Here is a 24,638-nt window from a genome sequence, read left to right as displayed (position 1 = left end):
AATACTATGCAGCCATAAAAAAGGATGAGTTCATGTCCTTTGCAGGGACATGGATGAAGCTGGAAACCATCATTCTCAGCAAACTATCACAAGGATAGAAAATCAAACACCACATGTTCTCACTCATAGGTGGGAATTGAACAATGAGAACACGTGGACACAGGACAGGGAACATCACACACCAGGGCTTGTCATGGGGTTGAGGGCTGGTAGAGGGATAGCATTAGGAGAAATACCTAATGTAAATGTCGAGTTAATGGGTGTAGCAAACCAACATGGCACATGTATACCTATGCAACAAACCTACACGTTGTGCACATGTGCCCTAAAACTTAAAGAATATTAAAAAAATCATAATAACAAAAAACTGCATGTTGTTTCAATTAAAAGCAATCTATTAAAAACAACAGATTTCTCTAAAAAGTTTAACTTTAGGAAAATATTGACTCTGAAATCATTTTGTAATTTGATGGGCTATTTGAAAACATCTTGAATATTCTGGTTTTTATATCATTATTAATTTTCTCTATGTTCCCCTGTTCCAGTTTGTATTCTATAGGCAAATTAATGGTTCTATAGACAAATTAATGTTAAAAACAAAAGGATCATCTGAGAGAAATGCTTAAGCCGTTCTTACTAATGGGTCTATAGATACATATTTTTGAATATACAGGTGGAAATACATATTTTTACTACAAGTAGTGAAAGGAGCTGGGCACATTCCTCAGCCCCGGGCTCAAAACTCCCTGAGCCTAGTACAAACACATCCCATCCTCCCATCCCATCACATACCACCATATATCTCTCCAACTCCCTGAGCCCAGTACAAACACCACCTGGAAAGTCTCCGATAAGGGGACAGCTGTTCAAGGTTACTGAAAGCGCGGGAGCCAAAAGAATTTCTTTGTTCCCCTGCAACTTTCGGGCTATAAAAAGCAAATGCTAGCATTGTTCGGGGCCCCTCTTGTGTACTGTGGAATGGAGGGACCAGGTTCGAACTTGTAGTAAAGATCCTTGCCGCTTGGCTTTGACTCTGGTCTCTGGTGGTCTTCTTTGGGGAACCAACTGTCTGGGCATAACAGTAGAATAATTTATCTTAATTGGTATATTTTTAAGTTATTCACTAAAAATATAAAGTAGAATTTGAGAGAAAAGAGAGAAAATATAGTGTGTCCACTAGAGAGAATTAACAGGAATAAAATATACTCACAAAACAGTTAGAAAATAAATTATTAAGTGTTTTAGGATGAGAAGCTCACTGGTTCTTCTCAGCTTTTACTCTGCAGAGATTATATGTAGCTTTTTTTTTTTTTTTTTTTTTGAGACAGAGTCTTGCTCTGTCGCCCGGGCTGGAGTGCAGTGGCCGGATCTCAGCTCACTGCAAGCTCCGCCTCCCAGGTTTACGCCATTCTCCTGCCTCAGCCTCCGGAGTAGCTGGGACTACAGGCGCCCGCCACCATGCCCGGCTAGTTTTTTGTATTTTTTAGTAGAGACGGGGTTTCACCGTATTAGCCAGGATGGTCTCGATCTCCTGACCTCGTGATCCGCCCGTCTCGGCCTCCCAAAGTGCTGGGATTACAGGCTTGAGCCATCGCGCCCGGCCTGTAGCTATATTTTTATATACTATTTATTTTGAGTGTCTGGGCAGAAAGATAGACTCTTTTGTGGTTCATTTCAATAATTTTCAAATTTAGCTTGGACATCGAATTAATTAGACTTTGCATAACGTTAATTGCTTGTATCTAAAAGAAATATTTTCTGTATGTGTTTGACTGATAGGTTAATAACTGAATTGAGTAAATAACTGCCTGTCACTACTGGATCCCAAATGTGACGTTCATGTTTCCTTTTTTTGCAGAGGACGGAGTCTCACTCTGTCATCCAGGCTGGAGTGCAGTGGCACAATCTTGGCTCACTGTAACCTCCACCTCCTGAGTTCAAGCAATTCTCCTGCCTCAGCCTCCGGAGAAGCTGGCATTATAGGCACCCGACACCATGCCTGGCTACTTTTTGTATTTTCAGTAGAGACGTGGTTTCACTGTGTTGTCCAGGCTGGTCTCAAACTCCTGAACTTGTGATCTGCCACTTCGGCCTCCCAAAGTGCTGGGATTACAGGTGTGAGCCACTGTGCGTGGCCGTATTTGTATAATATATAATACTTGATTTTAGCTAAGTCTTTACATGAAGAAAATGACAACACTGACACTTTGTCATTCCTCAGTATCTGTGGGGGATTGGTCCCAGGACCCCCTTCTGATACCAGAATCCATATATACTCAAGTCCCTGATAGAAAATGGCCACAGTATTTGCATATAAACTACACACATCTTCCCATATCAATCAACTCCAGATAACTTATAATACCTAATACAATGTAAGTGCTCCATAAATAGTTGCATACTATACTGTTTAAGGAATAATGACAAAAAATTCTGTGTATGTTCATTATAGACACAACCATCCATTTCCTTTCTGAATATTTTCCATCTCTGGTTGGCTGGATTCATTAATGCAGAACCCATGGTTACAGAAGGCCAACTGCATAGTCATGAGGAAATAATCAGGAAAAAAACAGTAATATTCCAAGTATTACTTAAATTTTGGTTTTAAATCCATTTTAACATTTTTTCCTCCTGGAAAGATTTTATGACTAAATTCATCTGCAAGTTGTAATCACCAAAATAGGAGTTAAGGATGCAACATTGCTTGTTTTCATTGGTACTGCCAACCTTTTGTTATTCCTGAGTTCAAACGGATACATTTAAAAGCCTCTGCATGAGTGATTGTGACTTTTAGGTCAGTCAGTTTCTGTGAGATAAAAAAGACACTATTTTAAATCAGTTTTATTTATTAAATGCTAGTTCCTTACAGAAAGCAGCTATTATACTATTACAGGACTCATAATGATCAACAAAACTGTAGTGGTTGTAATCTAGGCAATAAAAATGTAAGCATAAACTTTGGAAGCAGAGCCTGGTCTAACCTGATAATACCACATGTATGCTATGTGACCTTATATACGTTACTTACTCTCTCTGAGGTAAAGTTTCTTACTCAAAACATGATAATAATTTTACATAAATAACTAGATTAAATGAGCAAATGCAGGTAAGGCATTAAATACATGGTAGCTTTACTATTTCATATATGCCTCAGAGATTCCTGGCTCTCCAGGCAGGAGGGAGAAAATATTAGTTTTCTAATATTTTATATTAGGTAATATAATAATATAATAATAAAACATTATTACTATTATCAGAAGGAAGAAAAATACCAATAGCATGAAATTGAAATAAAATTTCCTAGCACTGAATTTTAAAAGAAAATGGTTTTTATATGAGATATTATGTAGGAATATAGTACACATCAAATAATGTAGTGGAAAATACATATTTTTCATGCAAGTAAATAATTTTATGAAATCATAATGAAATACTATTGGAAAACATATGAAAAGTACTGTGTCCTATTAAATATGCATACTTTTATTTACACAAGACCACACATTTATAGAAAATTTATTTCAAAAACCAAGGGTTCAAGAAAATCAGACTGTATATAATATTCGACCTAACACTATTCTGTTGATGTTACAAGGCTAATAGGAATTATTGCACACTGAATTGCAGGATCACAGCTGAGAAAGACAAAATTATTATATCTGAATATACCATTACATGACCTCTGAATTCTTTGACATATAATTAAAAATAAAAGTAGATTTATGTCCCAAAACTAATGCTTTGTTTAAATAAAAACAATGATGAATAAATATACTAAAATAAAGGCTAACAGAAGAACAATCAAAGATGCAAAAAGATTGTGTTGTGGAAATGCAATTTGCTAAGCATTTGAAAAGACACATGGACTGTAGTTATTGTCACATGGGCAGTTTTGAATTTTCATATGTGCACCTAAACACAGACACACACACAACAGATATTAACACTATATTCTTTTTTTTCTTGAGACTATAAAGGAGCTGTGTCTAAAAGATAAGAGAAGAATCCATCAAAATGAAATGAATACACCGATACGGTTTGGATGTTTGTCTCCCCTACATCTCATGTTGAAATGGAGTCCCCACTATTGGAGGTGGGACCTGGTGGGAGGTGTTTGGATCATGGAGGTGGACCCCTCGCGAATGGCTTAATACCATCCCCTTGGTGATGAGAGAGTTCTCACTCTTGAGTTCTCAAGAGATCTGGATATTGAAAAGTGTGTGGCACCTCCCCCTCCCTCTTGCTTCTGCTCTGGTCATGTGATACACTGGCTCTCCCTTCACTTTCCACCATGATTGGAAGCTTCCTGAGGCCCTTACCAAGAGCAGATGCCAGCATCCCACTTCCTGTACAGCCTGTAGAACCATGATCCAAAATAAAGTATCTTTTCTTTATAAATTACCCAGCCTCAGGCATTCCTTTATAGTAATGCAAAAATGGCCTAATACACAAACCAACTGTGGTTTTCCACATTTAATGGAAGGAATGGAAGGTGCATTACTCTTTCTTCAATAGTTTCTCTACATTGGACATTTTACTTACAAGATTTATTTAAAAACCTTGCAACAAATCCATGAAATAGGTATTTTCATTTCTGCTTTGTAGATAAAGAAACTGAGACTCAAGGAGATTAAGGAACTAGTCACCTATTATACAGAAGAGCCAGACTTCATTCCCAGACATGGTTAAAATTAATGCCCAGGTTTCTCTCCCTGTAATAATAGCAAAGTTAACTTCCGATAGACACTTTTGCTCAGCTTCTAGAACACAGGCAATCAAATAGTAGTACTGAATAAAGAATTATTGAATAAAACGCTACATCTATTTCAAAAGGCAGACAAATACCATTGCCCCTTCTGCATTTGGATATCAACTGAAGAGTTACAACAAATGATTTAAAGGATTTATAAATGTCTATGGCATTGTCGAAGGAAGAGAAAAAAATTATTTGAAACAATGTGCTAAAGTATTTAATGCTGCTCAAATAAGTGCCTCTGTCCTTTAATGCAGACACACACACACACACACACACACACACACACACACACACGGATATCATCATAGCTTCCTATTGCTTCTGGAATAGATTACTGTAAAATTAGTGGTTTAAAATAACACCAATGTAATATTGTATAGTATGTAGGTCCAAATGGGTCTCACTGGGCTAAAATTAAGAGGCAGCAGGTCTGCATTTCTTTCCGGAGCCTCCAGGGCTGTATCTGTTTCCTTCTCTTTTATACCTTCTAGAAGATGCCTGCTTGCATTTTTTAAGCTTACTGTCCTTTCATCAGTCGAATCTAGCAATGGCCAGTGGAATCTTCCGTTGCATCACTCTGACACTGACTGTCCTGCCTTCTTTCACTTATAAGGATGCTTGTAATTGCATTGAGTCCACCTAGATAGTCCAGAATAATCGCCCTTTTTAAATCCTTAATCCAATCACATCTGGGAAGTCCCTTATCTTATGTAAATTAACATCTTCCCAAATTTCAGAGATTAGGGCACAGATGTCTCAAGGGAAGGGGGGCATCATTTTGCATACAAGAGACATATTTTTGTGTTCTTTTCAATGTAAAATTCTAAGGATATACTATATTTCAAAACAGAAATGTGTTAGGATGTTCCCAAATGACAAATTTAGGAAAAACAAATTTCTGTTTTAATACAAATGTGGGAGCTCTGAAGCTCTTTTTATGTGCAAACAACATCACTGACAGGATGCTTTAATGGTAATACTAATCATTGAGAAGTTTCTGGACTAAGTGTTTTCTGTGCATTATTTCAATTTACTCCTATAACAACATTGTACAGATTATTGATTGCTCACATTTTATCAATGAAGATGATGAGGCTTGGAGGGATTAAACAACATGTCTAAAATTATTCAACTAGGAGAAGGCATAAATAATATGCAGATCAAACCTGTAACGATATATAGATATAACTATTTCACTTTATGGCCTTAAATTTGAGTCATTTAAGAAACCTGAAGTAATCCTTGAATAATTCTAAAATTTGTGATTTATGGGGAGTGGGGAGTAGGGCAATTTATTTCTATAGCAAAAAAATAATTTATTTGTATTTAGGTGTTAGGTATTTAGGTATATACTTCTATGCCTAGAACCACAAGAAAAATGAACATTTCACTGGGAAATTTCTAAAACTTTTTAAGTTTTTATAAATATGCAGGAAGCTGAGAATACAGATTGCTAGAATGGGGCCAGGGAAAGCAAACCTACTTCTAACCGGCATGAGGAAAATAATTTAAGGTATATGTAGATAATCTGGTTGGAATTAAAGTCTCCCAGTGGAAGTGTTTCTATATACATTCATTTGAAAATAACCCTTTCGCTCACCTCATAACAGCTGGAGGCAAAGTAAAAACAGTATGGATATAAGATGAGAAATCCCATTTCTATAAAGTTGAGGACTTTTTGATCTTGGACGAGGCAGTTGAATACAAGGGCCTGCTTACTCATGTATAAACTGTAGACAAGCAATAAGACTACTTTGATGATTAAATGTCATAATAAACAGGTGTATGTTTATAATCACCATACACCTAAAAAACATAATTGTCTATAAAAAGTGAAAAGTGTTATGGTATATATTCTATTTTCAAAACATTTGCATATTTTAATAAAAATTGATAAATTATGTGCAAGTGCATATAAATGTATGTATATACACTATATAATAATATATTAGGATATTACAATATAATTGAAAAAGATATATAAATTTTTTTAAAAAATCAAAATCATGGGATAGATTATTTTAATTTTCTTCTTTTCATATTTTATTTTTATTGTATATAATGATAAGTACTACTTTTCTAATTTAAAATAGTTAATGTTAATGTCATGATGGAAGACTAGAAGTAGAGAGAAAACAGAAGTCATAAAGCATAATGTACATGAAAATCTTGAACTTTGTTCCTTTCTATGCCGTTTCTAAAATATCATCTCTCTCATCTGAAGAACATGTGGAGATATTATGTGCAAATCTTCATTTTTTTTTCTGCATCAACAAGCCCTGGCTTATGCTAGTAAAGCATATATTTTTTTTCCTCCTAAAATAAAATAAGAATTTGCTTGCTTTCTGTAAGAAGATATTTCTCTAGGTATATTTGATTTACTTGTGAAGGTTCAACCAAGAAGCAATGAATAAAGAGAGAAGTGGTCTTGCAAGACACAATTTAATTATCATTTATCTATATATCTTCACTGTGTTCATTAGTCATATGGTATACAACATATTAAATCATTCACTTTTTGCAGCAATTTTAGAAGCAATATAAGTGGGATCAATTTAACTCCAACTACTTAGTGTAATGAACATTCTAAATTGAGCTTTTGGAAAGTGCTTAATTAATACTTGCAAAATAGGGGTTCATAGTTCTTGCAACGTGTAATTAACTCCAAGCATTATCTTTAATCCTCTCCCAAACTTCTGAGAGGAGAAAATAGTTTTTGAAGCAACATAAACTGATAAACCTTCAAAAGTTGAGGTAATCGGCTACTTACATTTTTGAGCACTAGTCACAGTATAAATGGAAATTAAAATTCCCTTATGATATAAAGTAAAAATTTAACACTGTAACTTTCAAGTAATATGCCACCCCTCTATACCGACCTCCATACTGCTTACCAAACACTTAATTCAACCACATTTCAGCCATAATAGGACTTTTTTTTAAATTTGCCTAAACAGTATCACTTCCTCCTTTATTCTGGCCACAGAAGTCCATTTCCCCTCCTGGGTTACTATCACCTCTACATTCCATGAGCCCTTAATAGAAATGCCAACTATTGTACTCTTCACTTCACCCCTGGCCAAGGATACGTAACTCAAGCCAGGCCAATCAGATTCTCTCACTTTCAGATGTGTGATCGTTGAACTGACTGCCAGTTGCTTGAAGGCCATTGACCCTAGCTCTCTCAACAGCACTGCACAAAAAGGAATTGCTACTTGAGTTTCTAAGATTGCTGAAGCCTCTCCATGTTTTTGTTTCTCCGTAGACCCTATTCAATTTCTCTCTTGCTTGTACAAGCCACCAAGTATTCCTCTGATATGATTCCCTTAGTATAAGCCAGTCAGAAGTGGTTTCTGCTGTTTCCATCTTACTAACCATGCCAAAAATAGTTTGGAATGACCAGTTCAGTCCATAGCAGACAATGGACACCATATCTTCCTACCTACAGAAAAGATACTGGATTCTTTCCTCCTGAAAGACATTATGAAATGTAGATTTTTCATTTTGTGTTCCAAAATTTAATCAAGTATTAAATTTTAGTATATCTTCTTTTTTTTTTTATCATCATGGATTATTACATTATTTTAATCTTTTCTTGAAAAAAAGTTATCTGCATTTTTGTATATACATTATCTGGTTGTCAATCAAGATAGGGATATTCAAATCTAAAACTCTCAAAAGATGCCTGGCTGCTTTTCTAACGTCACAACCTACAATCACTGGTAATACAGAGAATTCAGAGGAAAACATGAGATATCTCTCTGTACACTTATTAAAGGAGTAGATGAAGCAATATTTAGTATGTGCTTACTATAATTTTGTGTGGTTCGAACATATCACATCTAGTAGTAGTAATAAAAAAATACTTTTTTATAGAGTATTTCTTATGTTACAGTAAGTTAAGTACTTTTCAGGTATGGTTGTCCTTAAAACTCTCAAATACCCTTATGAGGTGTAGACATATTTACCCTAAGAGAAAGCTGAAGATTACAAAGGTTAGAGAAGTTCGTAAAGATCACAACTGGGTATGCAATTCAGGCCTGATACCAAAATCATGGATCTTAAGTAATTTCTTATATAAAACTTTTGTGTATCTACTTTTTCTCTGCTGTTCTATTAAGGTAATTTTAAATAAGAACAATTTAATTGTTTAATAATCTGAGTTATATAGAATTTTCCTAGTATACATTTTGATATTTTGATAAATTTCTCCCTTACTCTTTGTCCTTTAAACTCAGGTATATCTGAGCATTTATGAAATATCATCAAATAGGGATCATCTGTAAGCAAAACTGAGCCACTAAACTGGTTAAAGTATCCAATTTTCTTGTGTATTTTAATAAAACACAATTATAGCAACCTCTATTGAAGAGTCTTGATGACAAGCATACGCTGTAAGTAAATAACTAGTAACAGACTTTCAAAATTGAAAGTGACAGCATTTAAAATAATGATTTCCTCTAAACTGCTTGTCTGTAATTATTTTTAAGATATTACATGGGGGACTAATTAGGTACAAGATACCAAGAGGGATAAAAACAGGAACAAGATTGATTAATTGAACTTACAAAAGTTCCTGGGAATAAAAAATGAATTAGTTTGGGAAGAATTGACTACTAGACTTGTGTTTTGAATAATGATTAAAAAGAATGACAAGCTAAATTTCTGTTTCTTATCTCTGAATCATAAAATTCTCAGTTTTTGCTTTTGCATTGAAGTAATGTGTACATTAAATTGAAATGCATGCCTTATAAAAATGTAAACATTAAAGAAATTAGGGAATAGTTAAGAATAAATTAAAGTTTAAATTGTGACGATAAAACCAAAAAATTTTTTACCTACTTAATTCCCCTGTTTTCTTCCACATACAAGACTTTTATTATTTATTTGGCACTAGCTTTAGTTATTGTTGGCCCAAGTTAACTATTATCCAACATACTTTCCTTAGGCATAATTTTCTGGAGTATCTGCAACATTTGATGTTTCAGCCATTTTCAACTTTTCTTGAAACCCTCTTTTCCTTTGGCTAACAGGTCATCACTACATAAATTGTATTCATTTTTTCCACTGGGCTCGTCAATGGCTGTTCTTTTCCTCTCATTCACCAAATGGAAGTGGTTTTCTCAAACTCAGTCTTTCATTTTTCTCTTGACAGCCTCAGAGAGACAAACCACATGGGGCCTCAAGGGACATTTTTTTTTTTTCTGACAGCTCAACTTGGTCATTGGATCTGAGTTAGCAGAATGGATCTAAACAGAATTTCTCCCTGATACAAGTTTCACTAGCTCATCTCCTCTTAAACTGATCATTGCCTCGACAGGGAATCTCCTATCATTACATTGCCAGTGAATTTTTATTTACCTTTATTTCCATATTTCCTTTATATTTGTAGAGTTGTAGTGTTTCCAGTCCCTGGTTTCTAGCTTTGAGCCCTTTCTATGGTGTGTTCAGGCATGTGCAAATTAAGTTTTTCTCTGTGGTTTTGGGAGGTCAAGAGATACTTTTTCATTTGATGCTCTCTTTGCCTAGTTTCCTCACTTAAGCCTCATTATTTTACATTTATACCATGTGAGACTAGCGATTCTTTGTATAACAATTCCTTGATTTAAGTAATCATGCTATATGACTTTTTTTCAAAATCTACCTATCAGTCTTGAACACTTCGGAAGTCCAGCTCTTAGTTTCCTACAAGTTTTTAGATCTTATTCATGTCACCCAAGATCAAAAGTATAAAAGCATCCTTGATTTCTTCCTTTCTCTTTATAACCAGTCATCAAGTCCTACCAACTTATTTTTTGCAATTGTCCTACATTTTCCTCATCGCACTGGCCCAATACTAGTACTAGTTTGGGCCTGGCCTATTTATCCAATTCTCTTTAGCATTCATTCTCTCTCTCTCCAAGCTATTCTACATAACTGAGCTAACTTTCTCATGTTAATTCCCTGCCTTAATAAACAAAACAAAGCAAAAAACTGCAAGCAGTTAATCTTCCTATCAGTATTTCAAATAGTTGTGAAGAAACAACAACAACAACAAAATAGTAAACATTCAGATTTCCATTTTCCATTTCCAGATATTTTAATTAAGTAAGTTTAGAAAAGAGATCACAAAAATATGTATTGTTGAACGAGTATCTCAGGTAATTATCACCGGTAGTTCAAACAGCTGCTTTATGAGAAACAATATTTTATGATTCTTTTACTTATCTACTTCCTTTTGCTCTTCACTAACTTGTTTACTACGATCGCAATTCACTGTCTTCTGAAGCCACTTTGAACCAATTGCCAATTGCCAATTAGAAGAATTTTAAATGTATACAACCAAGCTGCACCTCAACCACCTTGAGAACATGTTCTAGGATCTCCTGAGGACTGTGTCAAGGGCCATGGTCACTCATATTTGGCTCAGAATAAATTTCTTCAAATGTTTTGCAGAGTTTGAGTTTTTTTCATTGACAAAGTTACTTTAATTTCAAATCATGCATGTCTATGTCTTTTGTATATCAATTTAGTCATGTACTTCATGCTACTACTTATTGTTTATACATAGCTTCTCCAACAGGATAGAAACTTCTTTAAAGCGCTAAGCTCACCTCGTGGATATGTATCCCTTTACAACACTTAGAAAAAATGTTTATGCTTTGCAAATATGTGTTATATATTTGTTAATTTAACATACTTTTCATTATCTCTGTGGCACGAAAATAATGTTTTAGGGGCCATGTGACAAAAAAAGAGAATCACATTAGATGTGCCTCAAAAATAAAGGGAACATAGTTGTTGAAAGTGAAATAATAACTTAAAAAGTACTAGTCTGTTTGGAAGCTTTGTTCATATGTAAATGCGTGTGTGTGTGTGTGTGTGTGTGTATGTGTGTAAGAATGTTAACATTAGTCAAAGAGTAAGAAGAATGACAAGGGGACCCACAAATCCTTTACCAATCCATGTAATATTGTCAAAGATAATAAGTAATATCTAATTTCAAGATCAAAAGAGCATTGCCCCAGTCATTCTTTACCACTTTTACCTTGGAATACACTAAATTCTATTGTTTGTCCATGTATCTATTATTTTATTACCACTTTACATGTTTAACCCACCAAATGTTCTTGCAAATCTGATACAAGTCACAATTCACTGTGAAGAACTATAAAATTATACTGTTATTAATTAGACCAGCTCAAAATTAGATACATTTTGGACAAAATCAATCATGAAAATATATGGTTAATTATAATGTGATCTTTTATATAAACAATAAATATCAAAAAGGTAGAGTAGTACAATAGATATTATGACAGTATTTCTTTGACTAAAGCATTAGAACATGGCATCAAACATAATTTACTAGACAATTTCTGTATTGTGCAAGAAAAGGAGTATTTACTATTTTTGAAATATATCTTTCATCTTCATAGTGTTATCTATACTATTCTCTTCTTTGGGATCTATCTCACAGTTTTATCTTCTCTGCTATCATCCACACGGCACCTGTGATAAAATCTGGGACAAGATAAAATTGAATAATAAATACTACATCTTTTTATTTGAAGAGAACTCACAGGCTAGATGTATTTGTTCTTATATGACAAGGAAAATAGATGATTAAGGAAAGTTTCAAAAATGAGATGACCTTTAAACTGACCCTTGTAGAATAATTGAGTTGATCTGAAAAACAGTGAAGAAAGGACATTTTTAAAAAGAGAGACTTGTGGAAGCAAAGACATTTAGGTGTAGACATTCCTTGAGGTTAAGTGAAAAGAATGTAATGAATATAGAAATTCAGAAGAGCAGTTACATAGGATATGCCCAGCAGAACTTCAGAGACTTGTGAAGTGGAGACAATGAAACCTTTTGAATGTTCACTCATATGTACATATTTTCTATATGGTACTTTTCTCCATATTTCTTTTTAGTATTTAAGCATAATGCTGAAATTATTTTTGTCTACTTAATAGGAAGCTTTTCTTTTTTCTTCTTTCAATAGTCAACCAGTAAGATCAGCTACTTGTTAAAGTTGGGAAAATAAATAATTTTATTAACAGAAAAAACTGTGTTATCCATAAGTGATAAAAACAAATAAAAACCAATCTAATAGCTATGCTAAATCTTTAGCAAGTTATTACTTTATAGTGAAGACCTGACTTTGATTATATTACAACAGAATGGGGATAGCCAATGCCTACAACCGTAATCAATAATGAAGAATTAATGTGCTTTTGAAGAAAATTCTGATAATTTCCCTCATCTCTATGATTGCTAAGCTACATTTTATGCTTATGTTATTCATGTAGTTGCACCTGTTTTCTATTTCTGGAAGTGTTGTTATTTCTGTAACATAAGTGACTTAATAGATTCCAGTTCTTCTGTGCATAGTTTCATTTGCATTTAATAGAGTTTAGTGTGCCTCTATTGAAATAAGAATTTTTCTAAAGCAAGAGGTTTAGAGTGACTATTGTATCATTCTAGGACCTCATTATTAATCAGTAATTAATATTCTATGGAAAACATAAGTTTGTAAAGATATTTGGCATTCAATGAATGGTCTCATTTCGAATCCCAACTTAAATTTGGACTAAAAAGGCTTAGAAAAAAATCTAAATTAATTACTGTATTAATTATAAGTATGTTTCCAGGAATGAAGAAAATTGTATCTCCTCTCTTTAGTTCCAGGCTTATTCTTAGGTATAAGAAGGAAAACTATTTTATGCATTCCTAGATTCTTCAATATTTTAATTTTGATTGCCCATGGAAGCAATATAAAATGTTTCCCTCATGAAATATGTTTTTTCTCGTATTATACATGCAGAAATGTAATCTTTTTCTATTTTGAAAAGTTTGATTATATATCATTGTCATCAGTTCAGCAAATCAATTTGGGATCAATGGAAGAGCACTGCTTCAATGCATTTGGTTTCAGAAATGTATTAATAATAGTCTATAACCATTTTTCAAATCACATTTCCCAGGAAACCTATTGTGCACAATGTAATTTGTTCTTGGACAATTTTATGCTATGAGTCCACTGGAATACATTTTTGTTTTGCTGAAAATATAGTTTTTTCAACCACATATTTATATATGATGCTTACCATTTCTGAAAGAAAAATGCTGTTAATATTATTGTGTTAATTTTCATAAACTGCTCTCCATATTTTAAAGTAATAAATTATTAATACAGTTTCTAAATCTGTGGCCATTTATTTATAGTATAAATATAAGGCTATGATCATCCCTGGGATTTTAGGACTAAAAAATAATATGTCACAGGCTACAATATTGTTACCCAAGTTATAACAGGGATGCTTTTGTAAGTCAGTCAATCATAAGTAAAGAGTCATTAGCATTATTTGTCACAGACCTTCTGTGTGAAACCATAAAAGTAAAAAAAATGAAATGCATTACAAGCTCGTACCCTACAGCTAAAACATAAAATGAAATCAATAGCGTTTGAGCTGTTTTACCACCAGTTTAAAGTTTATCTTAATTGTCTTGTCATTTATTCCTGATTGAAAGTCTAGTTATTGAATCAAAACACAATGACATATTTATAGAAAGCTATGGCTTTCTTTTTTCATGTTTAAAGATAATTATAATATTACCATAAAGCAAAAATTGCTGCTTCAATTATGGAGTTACATAAATTAATCTGTGCTGTAAACTTGCATGTTACTGCTTTTGTTCTACATAAAAATAAAAGAATGGGAATGACTCTGTGACAGAAGTATTAACATAAATTTCTATAGATGTTCTGGGTACAGGCTTCTTGACGCTTCTTTGGGACCAAATAACATTTTATCCTAAAAACCCAGGAGAGTTTGAGTTTTTCTGCAAAGAAAGAGACTATGGATAGGAAGAAAAGATGATTCATAATTTTGAAATAATGTATTAGAAATAGCAATGCATTCACATTTGTATTTCCTTTTGAAACTAGTCCAATAGTCCCATAGACAGTTGTTTTCCAATAAACATAGAAATTGGCCCTTCTGCTGTTTTTTTTTTTTTTTTTTTTTGATACGGGGTCGCTCTGTCGCCCAGGCTGGAGTGCAGTGGCCGGATCTCAGCTCACTGCAAGCTCCGCCTCCCGGGTTTACATCATTCTCCTGCCTCAGCCTCCGGAGTAGCTGGGACTACAGGCGCCTGCCACCTCGCCCGGCTAGTTTTTTGTAATTTTCAGTAGAGACAGGGTTTCACCGTGTTAGCCAGGATGGTCTCGATCTCCTGACCTCGTGATCCGCCCGTCTCGGCCTCCTAAAGTGCTGGGATTATAGGCTTGAGCCACCGCGCCCGGCCGGCCCTTCTGCTGTTAAAGCTTAAAACTTTTATTTGTTTTATCTGAGTTCCTTCCTCAGGAAAGGAGGACCTTCAGGCCTCTCAAAAAAAAAAAAAAAAAAAAAAAAGTATCAAATAACTGAAACTTACCAGATCACTGCCCCAGAGGCCTCCTTGTTCCTCCCTAGTTCTTGTTTTCTTACACTGTTATGCTTCTTCACTGCTATATAAACCCTCTAGCTTTAGTCAATCAGGGAGATGGATTCGAAACTGAGCTCCCATCTCCTCAGCTTCAACACCCGATTAAAGCCTTCTTCCTTGGCAATGACTGTTTTCCCAGTAATTGCCTTTCTGTGCAGCAAGCAGCGGGACCTAGACCAAATTCCTGATGTTTCATTAACACTGTAAAATGAAGATAATTATTTGATCAAATTAGTGGTCAATATTGGAGTAAAGGAAGAAAATATGGATGCCTAACAGAATGAGACGGGAAGAAGAGATAAAAGGAAGAGAGTCTAGAGGGCCAGAAAGTTTGCAGTGCAGGAGGAATGAAAAATCAACACCTAATTTCTAACTGAATTGAAGAGAGAGAAAACCCCAAAGCTTTTCAGATTCCCTGCAATTTCAAGTACTGGGAGGAAGCTCCTAAGCACATTCCCATGATTAAAACAGTGTACTGGCTCCATCTGTAGTAATGACTAAACCACTATTATGAACAGGCTGCAAATCAGGGGTGGTGAGGTGGCAATGGGCAGAACTGGGGCTTAGTTAGCAGTCAGCCACAGGTGGGTTGTATGAGTGATATGTATGCTGTAAATTTGCATACTGTTAGCTTGATATTTAAAACCCTTCACAATCTGGCCTTAATTTTCTAGACTTACTCATGCATTGGAAAAATCTTTATTGGGTATATTTATGCGCCATGCATTTTAAGCTATTGGAATCCATCAATAAACAAAACAGATAAAAACTTCTGTCTTTGTTCAGACTAAATCCACTAAATTCTGTTCTACAGTCTCACGGAAATAATATGCTTAATATGAACATATGGAATACAATTATAAAAGTCTATTTTTTTCTTTCATACTATCTCTTTTATCCTGTTAATATGGGCTAATACTTTTCCTGCTCTTGAATAAAAGCTCAAAAAATTTTATAGTTTTTAAAAAATTGTTAATAGAAAGTACTACGGTAAAGGTAATTTTAAAAAGAATTTAAAAATGATTCTCTAGCTCAATATATTAATCTAATACTTCAAATTTCATTTAAAGGTAAAACTTTTTGTCTTCCCCAGCTTAGATATGTTAATGGAAGTTCTTCTGCCTTTTGGAAAGAGGCTATAAGAGATTTCTTTTTACTTTTTTCTTTATTAACTACCACCATGTCTTTCATTCACTAGCAGTTGATTTTTATCACTCAGACTTCTATTACCTGACCTTGGAGATTATGGAGAAAAGGCACATAAGGTAGGTAGCAAAGTTACTACTTAAATATTACTGTTGTGAAATGGTTGAATACTTTTTGGGTCAGACCTGGCTTTAAAACAGACATTGTCAGTGAGAGCATCTTCAGCACTGATATGCTTTCCTTCAGCAACTTCAGTTTGCCAGTGTACTTCAGTTAATTCCAGTTTGTCATTTCAATAGGAATTCAGCAGTCTATCCAGTTTTTGCCTTTTGCAGTATCATCACTTCTTCAGGTAATCCTACTGAACAGGATTTAAGAAAACTGGCATTCACATGTGTCCCAAATCTGCTCCTTTGGGTTGGTTTGTGTATAATTATGCAGGCAAAGGACAGTCACAGGTTCTTTGCCTGTATACTTATAGAAGCACAGACCTATCTAGATGTAGCTGTAATATAATGTAACATTCCAGTCATTGTAATCCCTTGTTTCTCTTTTTCTCTCTACATTTATCTGATATGTCTCAAACATGGATTTGCTGTGCTAGGCCAACATAAGGTCACAGTGTTTTTTTACTGTACTTGCCAACGTTAAACTTGAGAAGCAAAAGCATATATTTCCCCAGACCTCGTTTTTTTGGGAAAGTATACTGTTGAAGTGAATTCAAGTACAACTTTACAACAACCCTCCCCTACAAAGGAACACTCACACGAAGTCACTTCTAAATTTTAATTCGCTTGACCATTTTCAATTCTCCTTGAGAGTAATGGTGTTCAGAGTGGTAAACCCTGTTACTGAAACACCATGGTTTTGGTCTAGGTTCTGCTACTTGCCACACAGATGGGCAATCACTGAGATAATGAGTATTACTAGGGAAGAAGGTTTTAATCTAATTGGGTGCTGCAGCTGAGGATGTGGGAGATCAGTCTCATGGAGACAGATCCCTCATGACTTGGTGTTGTCTTCACCACAGTGAGTTCTCACAAGATCCGGTTGTTGCAAATTGTGTGGCACCTTCCCCCACCACTCTCTCTCCCTTGCTACTGCTTTTGCCGTGTGATGTGCCTGCTCTCCCTTTGACTTCCACCATGATTATAAGCTTCCCGAGGCCTGGATAGAACCACAGCAGATGCCAGCACCATGCTTCCTGAAAAGATTACAGAACCATGAGCCAATTAAACCTCTTTTCTTTATAAATTACCCAGTCTCAGGTATTTCTTTACAGTAATGTGCTCTAATACAAAGAGATTAGCAAGAAAGTGATGAAAAGATATGAGAAGATTCAACACTTGTGTACTAGGAATCTCCCAGTGAGACAGAGGAGGGATGGAACTTTGGGTTCAGATCACCTCCACTAGAGCATTATTTCATGCAGTCACACTAGTCATCAGAACTTGCACCACGGTAAGGTGATGGCAACATCACCCTACTCATGCCATCCCCACTGACCACAAGAGTTTGGAAGCTGTAAGTTACCTAGAGAAACCAAGATGAGGGACATTCCATCATACATCTTACTCCAGGAAGTTGGCCCCCAATACCCACATGCACAGAGGGCTAAAAAAATGACTGTGGTGGCAGGCGCCTGTAGCCCCAGCTATTTGGGAGGAGAGGAGGAGAAATGGTGTGAACCCGGGAGGCAGAGCTGGCAATGAGGATCGCACCACTGAGCTCCAGTCTGGGAGACAGAGCTAGACTCTGTCTCAAAGAAAGAAAAAAAAAAAAATCACACCCAGCAGGGGAGATGTAACATGTTAATGAGATATGGGACACATGAAGAAGCATGTTATTAAACTGTGCAAGTGCTGTAAATTCCCCATCTCTACACGCTTCAATGTCACTTCTTTCATGGCTAGGCCTGTTAAAATTACTCTCTTGGCTATCTTCAAGGAGGCAGCAAGAGGACTTTCTCTCTTCTGGGCTGCTTTCCTTGTGCTCCAGCATAAGTTCCAATAATGCCTGGAGTCTGGGAAAGTTCCTTAGCCTTATGTCAGTTTCTATTACACGAGAGCAGAAGAACCTGTGGCCAGTAACACCAGAATAGATGTCAAATTAATAAAAAATAATAAAAGCTAGAATTAAAAAAAAAATCCTTAAGTGAGACTTGACCAGTTATTTTATTTATATATATATATATATATATATATATAGACCCAGAATTGCCAACATGTAGAAATATTTTGATAAAAATACTGAACTTTAAAGAAAAAATAAAGGCAATTATTTGGAAATTCAGAAATAAGACCAGTTTGTCATTACACATTTTTTTTACAGTAATGCTTCAAAGAATAAGAAAATGGAATGAAAAAAATTGATTTAAAAAAGAAAATGAGTCAAGTTATCCAGTCAAATTGGTCTTCAATGTTAAAGCCCTAAGATAAGCTTCTTTTCTTAATGCACCAAAACATAGGAAATAGTGTCCCTATAATGCTACATTGAGGACTTTACTTGAGAATGGCCTACTGATAACGAAATGACCGAATGTGTTATTGATATTATGAGGGATAAAACAATATGACTTTCAATTAGATGTGTGGGAAAATATAAGGGATGAAGCAGAAGCATTGCTCACAACAGGAACGATATGAACCGGGCAAAATATATATATATATATAGTGTATCATATAATGTAAAAGTAAGTATTAGAACAACTGTGGGCAAATTACAGCCCTTTGGTCAAATCCAGCCCACAGACAGCCTGTTTTAGTAAAACGCGTTTTGTGGGAGCATAGCCAAACCCTTTTATTTGCATATTATCTCTTCTTGCTTTTAAGCTACAGCGGAGTAGAGTAGTTCTGACAGAGACCATATGACCCAGAAAACCAAAGATATTTGTCATCTCAGTATTCTCATTTTCAGTGTAATAGTGAATCAACTCATTATTTTGAAAATCAATAATAAAAGGAAAGAATCAAAGTTTTTTTTTCCTTGTTTTTCCTATAGTTGCTGCACCTCAGAGTAACTGACTATTTGCTATGGAGATGTTTTTCTTTATAGAAATATTTTGGCTAATGAATATAGAAGTAATAAAAAGAAAAAATAATGGATTTAGAACATTACTATTGGCGGTTGCTACCATCTGTATCACAAAAAGAGAATCAAAGAGATTTAATGTTTAAGGAATGAGTGAATATCACCTATGATTTATTTGTTTAAAAACAAAACCAAAAATAACCCGAATATGATCAAGCCTCCAGATCTAACTACTTATTTCCTGGAAATAAAGGAAGCAGAAAGAACATGAAATGACCACTTGGAGAGATAGTCATCAATCCAGGCTTCAGAAATGTGGTCTCTTGCATAAATAAATATCAAGGTGAATAAAAGAGGTGGTAGTGGTGAAGCCTACAGATTAAAAGAGACTTAACAGACCTATCAACCAATGGCAATGTATAGACCTTATTTGAATTCTGATGTAAATACATGTTTAATATGAACTGGATATTTTTAATATGAACTATGTTTAATACCAACTGGATATATGTTGATATCAAATAATTTGTTACTTTTGGCAAGAGTAATCATGATATTTTAATTAAGGTTTAAGAGTCCTTAAGATACGCATATCAAAATATTTACAGATTGAATGTTCTGACTCTGACCTGCTTCAGAATGATGCAATAGTGGGTAGTTGAGAGCAAAGATGAAAGACTGTTTCCCAGGGCATGATTAAGTTGAGTTAGGCAGTTGATACATAGAGGTTCACTGTAATATTCTCTGTAATTTTTGTATGTTTGAAATGTTCCAACCTTTCAATAAAAGGTTAAAATATGTAAATATTCCTAAATGAGCTCTAAAATTTTATATTTTAATTAGTTTGCATTTAAATATTAAATCTAATCACATCATGGTTGCACAATCTACTTTGAAAATAATTTCATTAACAAATTTTTGCTAAAGAAGTCACAATAAAATACTTCCTTAATGAATTAAACTTCCTATTTTTATTATCTTTATTCAAATGATATGTGGCAGGGCAACGAATTCTGCAGCAGAGATGAACATTTAGCTAACTAATTAATTAACCTCAATTTACATAATGGTCTTATTTGCATAGCTAATGGCCTGGGGATTGACTATAGGCCATTAACAGTTATTAATTAATAAGATCAAATTAGAAATATATGGGTTTTTATTTCAAACTTAGGAGGCAAAGGTCAGTCATAAAAGGTTAATAACAATATTCAAAGAATCAGGCAGTAAATACTTTAGCTTTTAGACTTCATGCATTTCTGACAGGATAATTCATGAATTGGTTTCACCTCTACACTCATACTGGGGCACATGGAAGTATATACATGTGCATTAGATAAACTTTTATTAGCCTCAGATTTACATGTAAATTAAAGTAATGGGAGTTAGTTGTATTATATTCACATATAAGAACTTAATGCACCTCTATTCAGAAAAACCACAGGTATTACTTGAGAAATGTCAAGTTCTACAACCTAAATTTTTTCTTTCTTAAATTGTTCATTTGTTTTGAGTAAAGATTGCAGGTATAGTTTTCAATTAATCTTTCCCATTTATTTGCATTTGTAATAAAATAGGTTACATTATATAATTTAGAGCTACTCCAACCTTTTCACTCCTCATTTATCCAATTCAGTTTACAATTAGAAGCATCCTCTACATTTTTAAAAACATAATTGCCTGTAATTCAAAGAATTTAGAAACTCAAAGAACTTATCTTCTATTTTTAAACAATTTAATTATGTGAGTGATGCATAATTATTGAGGACAATTTAATTTCTTTTATTTCAAAGACACCTGTATAATCTGATTTTTCAAATGATTTGGTTGTACCTCTACAAGCAACTGAGCAGCTGTCTACACTAAATCAGTAAATGAGGTTTGCGATAAATGAAAAGGAGTGACTTCTTTTTATGATCAATTGCCAAATTGACACAGAAAAATTCTATCCTGCATCTTCTGCCTGTTGCTCCTGTCTTGCTTTCTTTCCTCTCACACTGCCTGGGTTCTCGCTTTATGCCTCTCCCCTCTTCTTTTTTCCTCTTCCCCCTTATAAGAATGCTTGCTTGATGAAATGCCTTGAAATGATGTCCAGGGATAGTCCCCGGGTGAATGTTCCAGATTCTGTTTCTCACTTCATACTCTGTCTGGGCCTCTATTCTATTAATAGTTAAATTAAACCTGATTATCTTGAGTCTTCTAGATTTTAAAAGGGTTGCTTTGATTACAAAAGGATGACTGCTTAAATGCAAAAGAGTATTACCTCAACAGATGGGAAAAGAATAGCATTTATCGCATTATTGATAACATCTTTGAATCTGTGTCAGTTCCTTTCACAAATTGGCTTTTACATGCTTCTCTGTGTGGGTAAACTGTATGCCACAGAAATGTTCAAGTTTAGAGTCACAGAATATGGTCTTAAATCTGTGATGCTTTGTTCACTGTCATTTAAAAAAATTAATCTTTTTAATTATTAATAAAATCTTGCCTTTGTAAAAGGATAGTAATTCTCATTTCATAGATTAAAAATGTAGGTTAAAAAGTGTAAATTAAAAATAAAAAATGATGCTATATATGAATTACAGTAAAGGTTAATCACTAATTTTAAGATGAATTTTTCTTTTCTCTAAGAAAATATGTAAATACAAGAAGCCATACAATTCAGGCAATTTCTAGTAGTCATTCATTAAAAATATCCATTTCCCAAGGTTTATCCAGAGCTTTCACAGTGGGACTAACTTTTATTATTTAACATACACAGACAATGGTGGCATTTTAACAATATTAGATACATAATTTGAAAACAGTGTTTTATTTTCTTGACATTTCAGGAGTGTGAAATCACTCACTGCATTGTCATATATTAGCTGTTTAAACAAATAGGCAATCATCTCAGAGTATTAACTATCTTTCTATGTTGTCCACTGAGAATGATATTTTAGACATATGTATCTCATTAAAAAATTAGCAGAGACACCATACAATTCTCATAAAAGCTTTAAGTAGCATAACTTACTTTTTGAAGGAACTCGGAGATTGGCAAGGACCACTTCCAGGGAATCAGCTTGGACTCGAAGAACGTAGCTTGTCCTGGTCTCATAATCCAGAGGTCCATTCACATAGATAACACCTGTGATGTTATTAATTCCAAATATATCTAGAAATTAAAACACAATTACCTGGTCATTGTTTTTAGGCTATAAGGAAAGAAATTCTCTTTAAAAAGCGCTGTGATATCAAAAACACCAAAAATACCTATTTATAACTACAGTGATTCATGAAAGTGACAAAATGCTGGCTTCTGGAAACTGCTCCAGCTCTTTAAATGATCACTATCAATATTTTGCTAAAATCAGCCTTGAAATCGTAGGGGTTTTTTGTTTGTTTGTTTTTGTTGTTTTGAGATAATCCTGGAAATCAGTGTTCTATGGTTAATTAGATTTGGGAAACACTGAATAATATATTCTTCACCTTAGATTCAGATGGTGTTCTACCACACTAAAGGCTTTCAGAAGTTCCGTTTTAAAGAAAACCATCTAATTTTGTTTAACCAAAATTTTCTGACCTTACTGGTTTATTATACTGTTTGTAATTTATGAATATTATCATTTTGTAGATTTAGTGTTTTGTTAAGAACACTTGAGAGGAAAAAAAAACCAGATAATTTAATGTTGCCCTATGTCTTTTAAAATTAATTTGAATGAAAATCAGAGCACACTGGCAAATTTTATAATACATCTCCTTCTCTTAAGCTCTCCATATTCTCTCCTTACTTTATTTTTTCATAGAATTAATAATCACTTATAATACTATATATTTGTTTAATGATTTTTACATTTTTATTATTAACCCCCCCTTATTGGATCATTAACTTCCATGAGGGCAGGAATCTATTTTGTACATTGTTCTATCTGTAGTGGCTAGAAGAGTAGTTAATACATAATAGATGTTCAATACATATTTGTTGAATGAATTAATAAATAAATGAATGTAAAATAGTCACTGTGGGGGAGAGAGGTTAATAAATACAGCCACTCCGCTGTCTTCAAATGAAAGAATAAATAGAACCATAAAGAGAAAGTTTGGGAACAGAACAGGCTGAGAAATTATAGCTTTAGTCAGACATTCAAAGTTCAAGGAAAAAGGAAGTTTAGTTATTTTTAGGGAGGACCCATAGTAGCACAGTAATAATGAAGAAAGAAAGGCAATAAAAGTAAGATATTGATCACTTGCTACACTGCACAAGCAGCAATACCTAGTAATAGTTTGTCATTAAAAAGCTAAAAAAGGCCTTTATAATTTCCTTGCAAACTGCTTTGAAGCATTTACATTCAGTCATTTCTTAAATATTTATTATTGATTAATGTATTACATATATATTAACTATTTCTTGACTACCTACAATACGCTAGGCTATCTAACATACTAAAATGGAAAACAGAGGAGAACTTGTGAAGAATAGGTAAAACAAAGATTAATGTGAAAGACTGAGCTATGAACTTATTGCCAGAGGCCTGCAAATTCCTATGATTCTTAAAGTGATTAATATACAAACATTATATCTTTGCTTATAATAATTAATTATATGTCTAATTTGACTATTTGGGAAATCATATAACATGCATGGCTTTTAACATGGATGTGACTCTTTTTAAAATTCACACTTATTTACAATTTTGAAATTCCTTCAGGATTAGTTAAGGTATGACCAACGTGGAGTAAGGGTCATGGATGGTTCAGACAGTGGAGTGGACGAAGCTACTGTAGGCAATGATCATGGCCAAAAGCTGAAAATTTCATGATGTATTAATTTTGAGGAAATGTCATTAAAATATTACCAAATGACGAAAAGGGCAAGGTTTTATTAATTAGATACTTAATATTTCTTAAGGGAAAAAAATCACTTGAGCTAACATAACTGGATTTTTAATTAAGTTCAGGATACATGGTTACCAATTACATCTAAGATGGGCACAATTTTATTAGAAAACAATAGGATAGATAGTAATATCAATTCAATCTGAAATTAGTCGAAATCTAAGTTTACTGGTTGATGGTGAGAACACAAACTAAAAGTCTACTCACCTTCTTCATTTCCTGAAACAATGGAGTACACAATACTTTGATTAATGGCAGCAGCAGAAATTACACCAACCATGGTTCCTTTGGTGGCAAGTTCACTTACTGGAGGAGGTCTGCAGGTTTAGAGAAGATGATGTATTTATGTTTA

General features: G+C 34.1%; 1 protein-coding gene across 1 annotated transcript in view; it reads right to left on the bottom strand.

Moving 5' to 3' along the window:
* Positions 1-24,638, bottom strand: part of PCDH15 (protocadherin-related 15) — a gene marked incomplete at its 5' end in the record, with an annotated part of 518,346 nt that overhangs the window by 105,027 nt on the left and 388,681 nt on the right. Inside the window, 2 exons of the mRNA XM_011971273.1 lie at positions 22,425-22,565; positions 24,494-24,603. Coding sequence (XP_011826663.1) covers positions 22,425-22,565; positions 24,494-24,603 — 251 coding nt within the window. The remainder of the gene's footprint in view (positions 1-22,424; positions 22,566-24,493; positions 24,604-24,638) is intronic.

This window comes from Mandrillus leucophaeus, unplaced genomic scaffold, assembly GCF_000951045.1.
Source record: "Mandrillus leucophaeus isolate KB7577 unplaced genomic scaffold, Mleu.le_1.0 Scaffold999, whole genome shotgun sequence".
In the NCBI taxonomy this organism is placed as follows: Eukaryota; Metazoa; Chordata; class Mammalia; order Primates; family Cercopithecidae; genus Mandrillus; species Mandrillus leucophaeus.
This window is presented reverse-complemented; position numbering and strand designations above follow the sequence as displayed.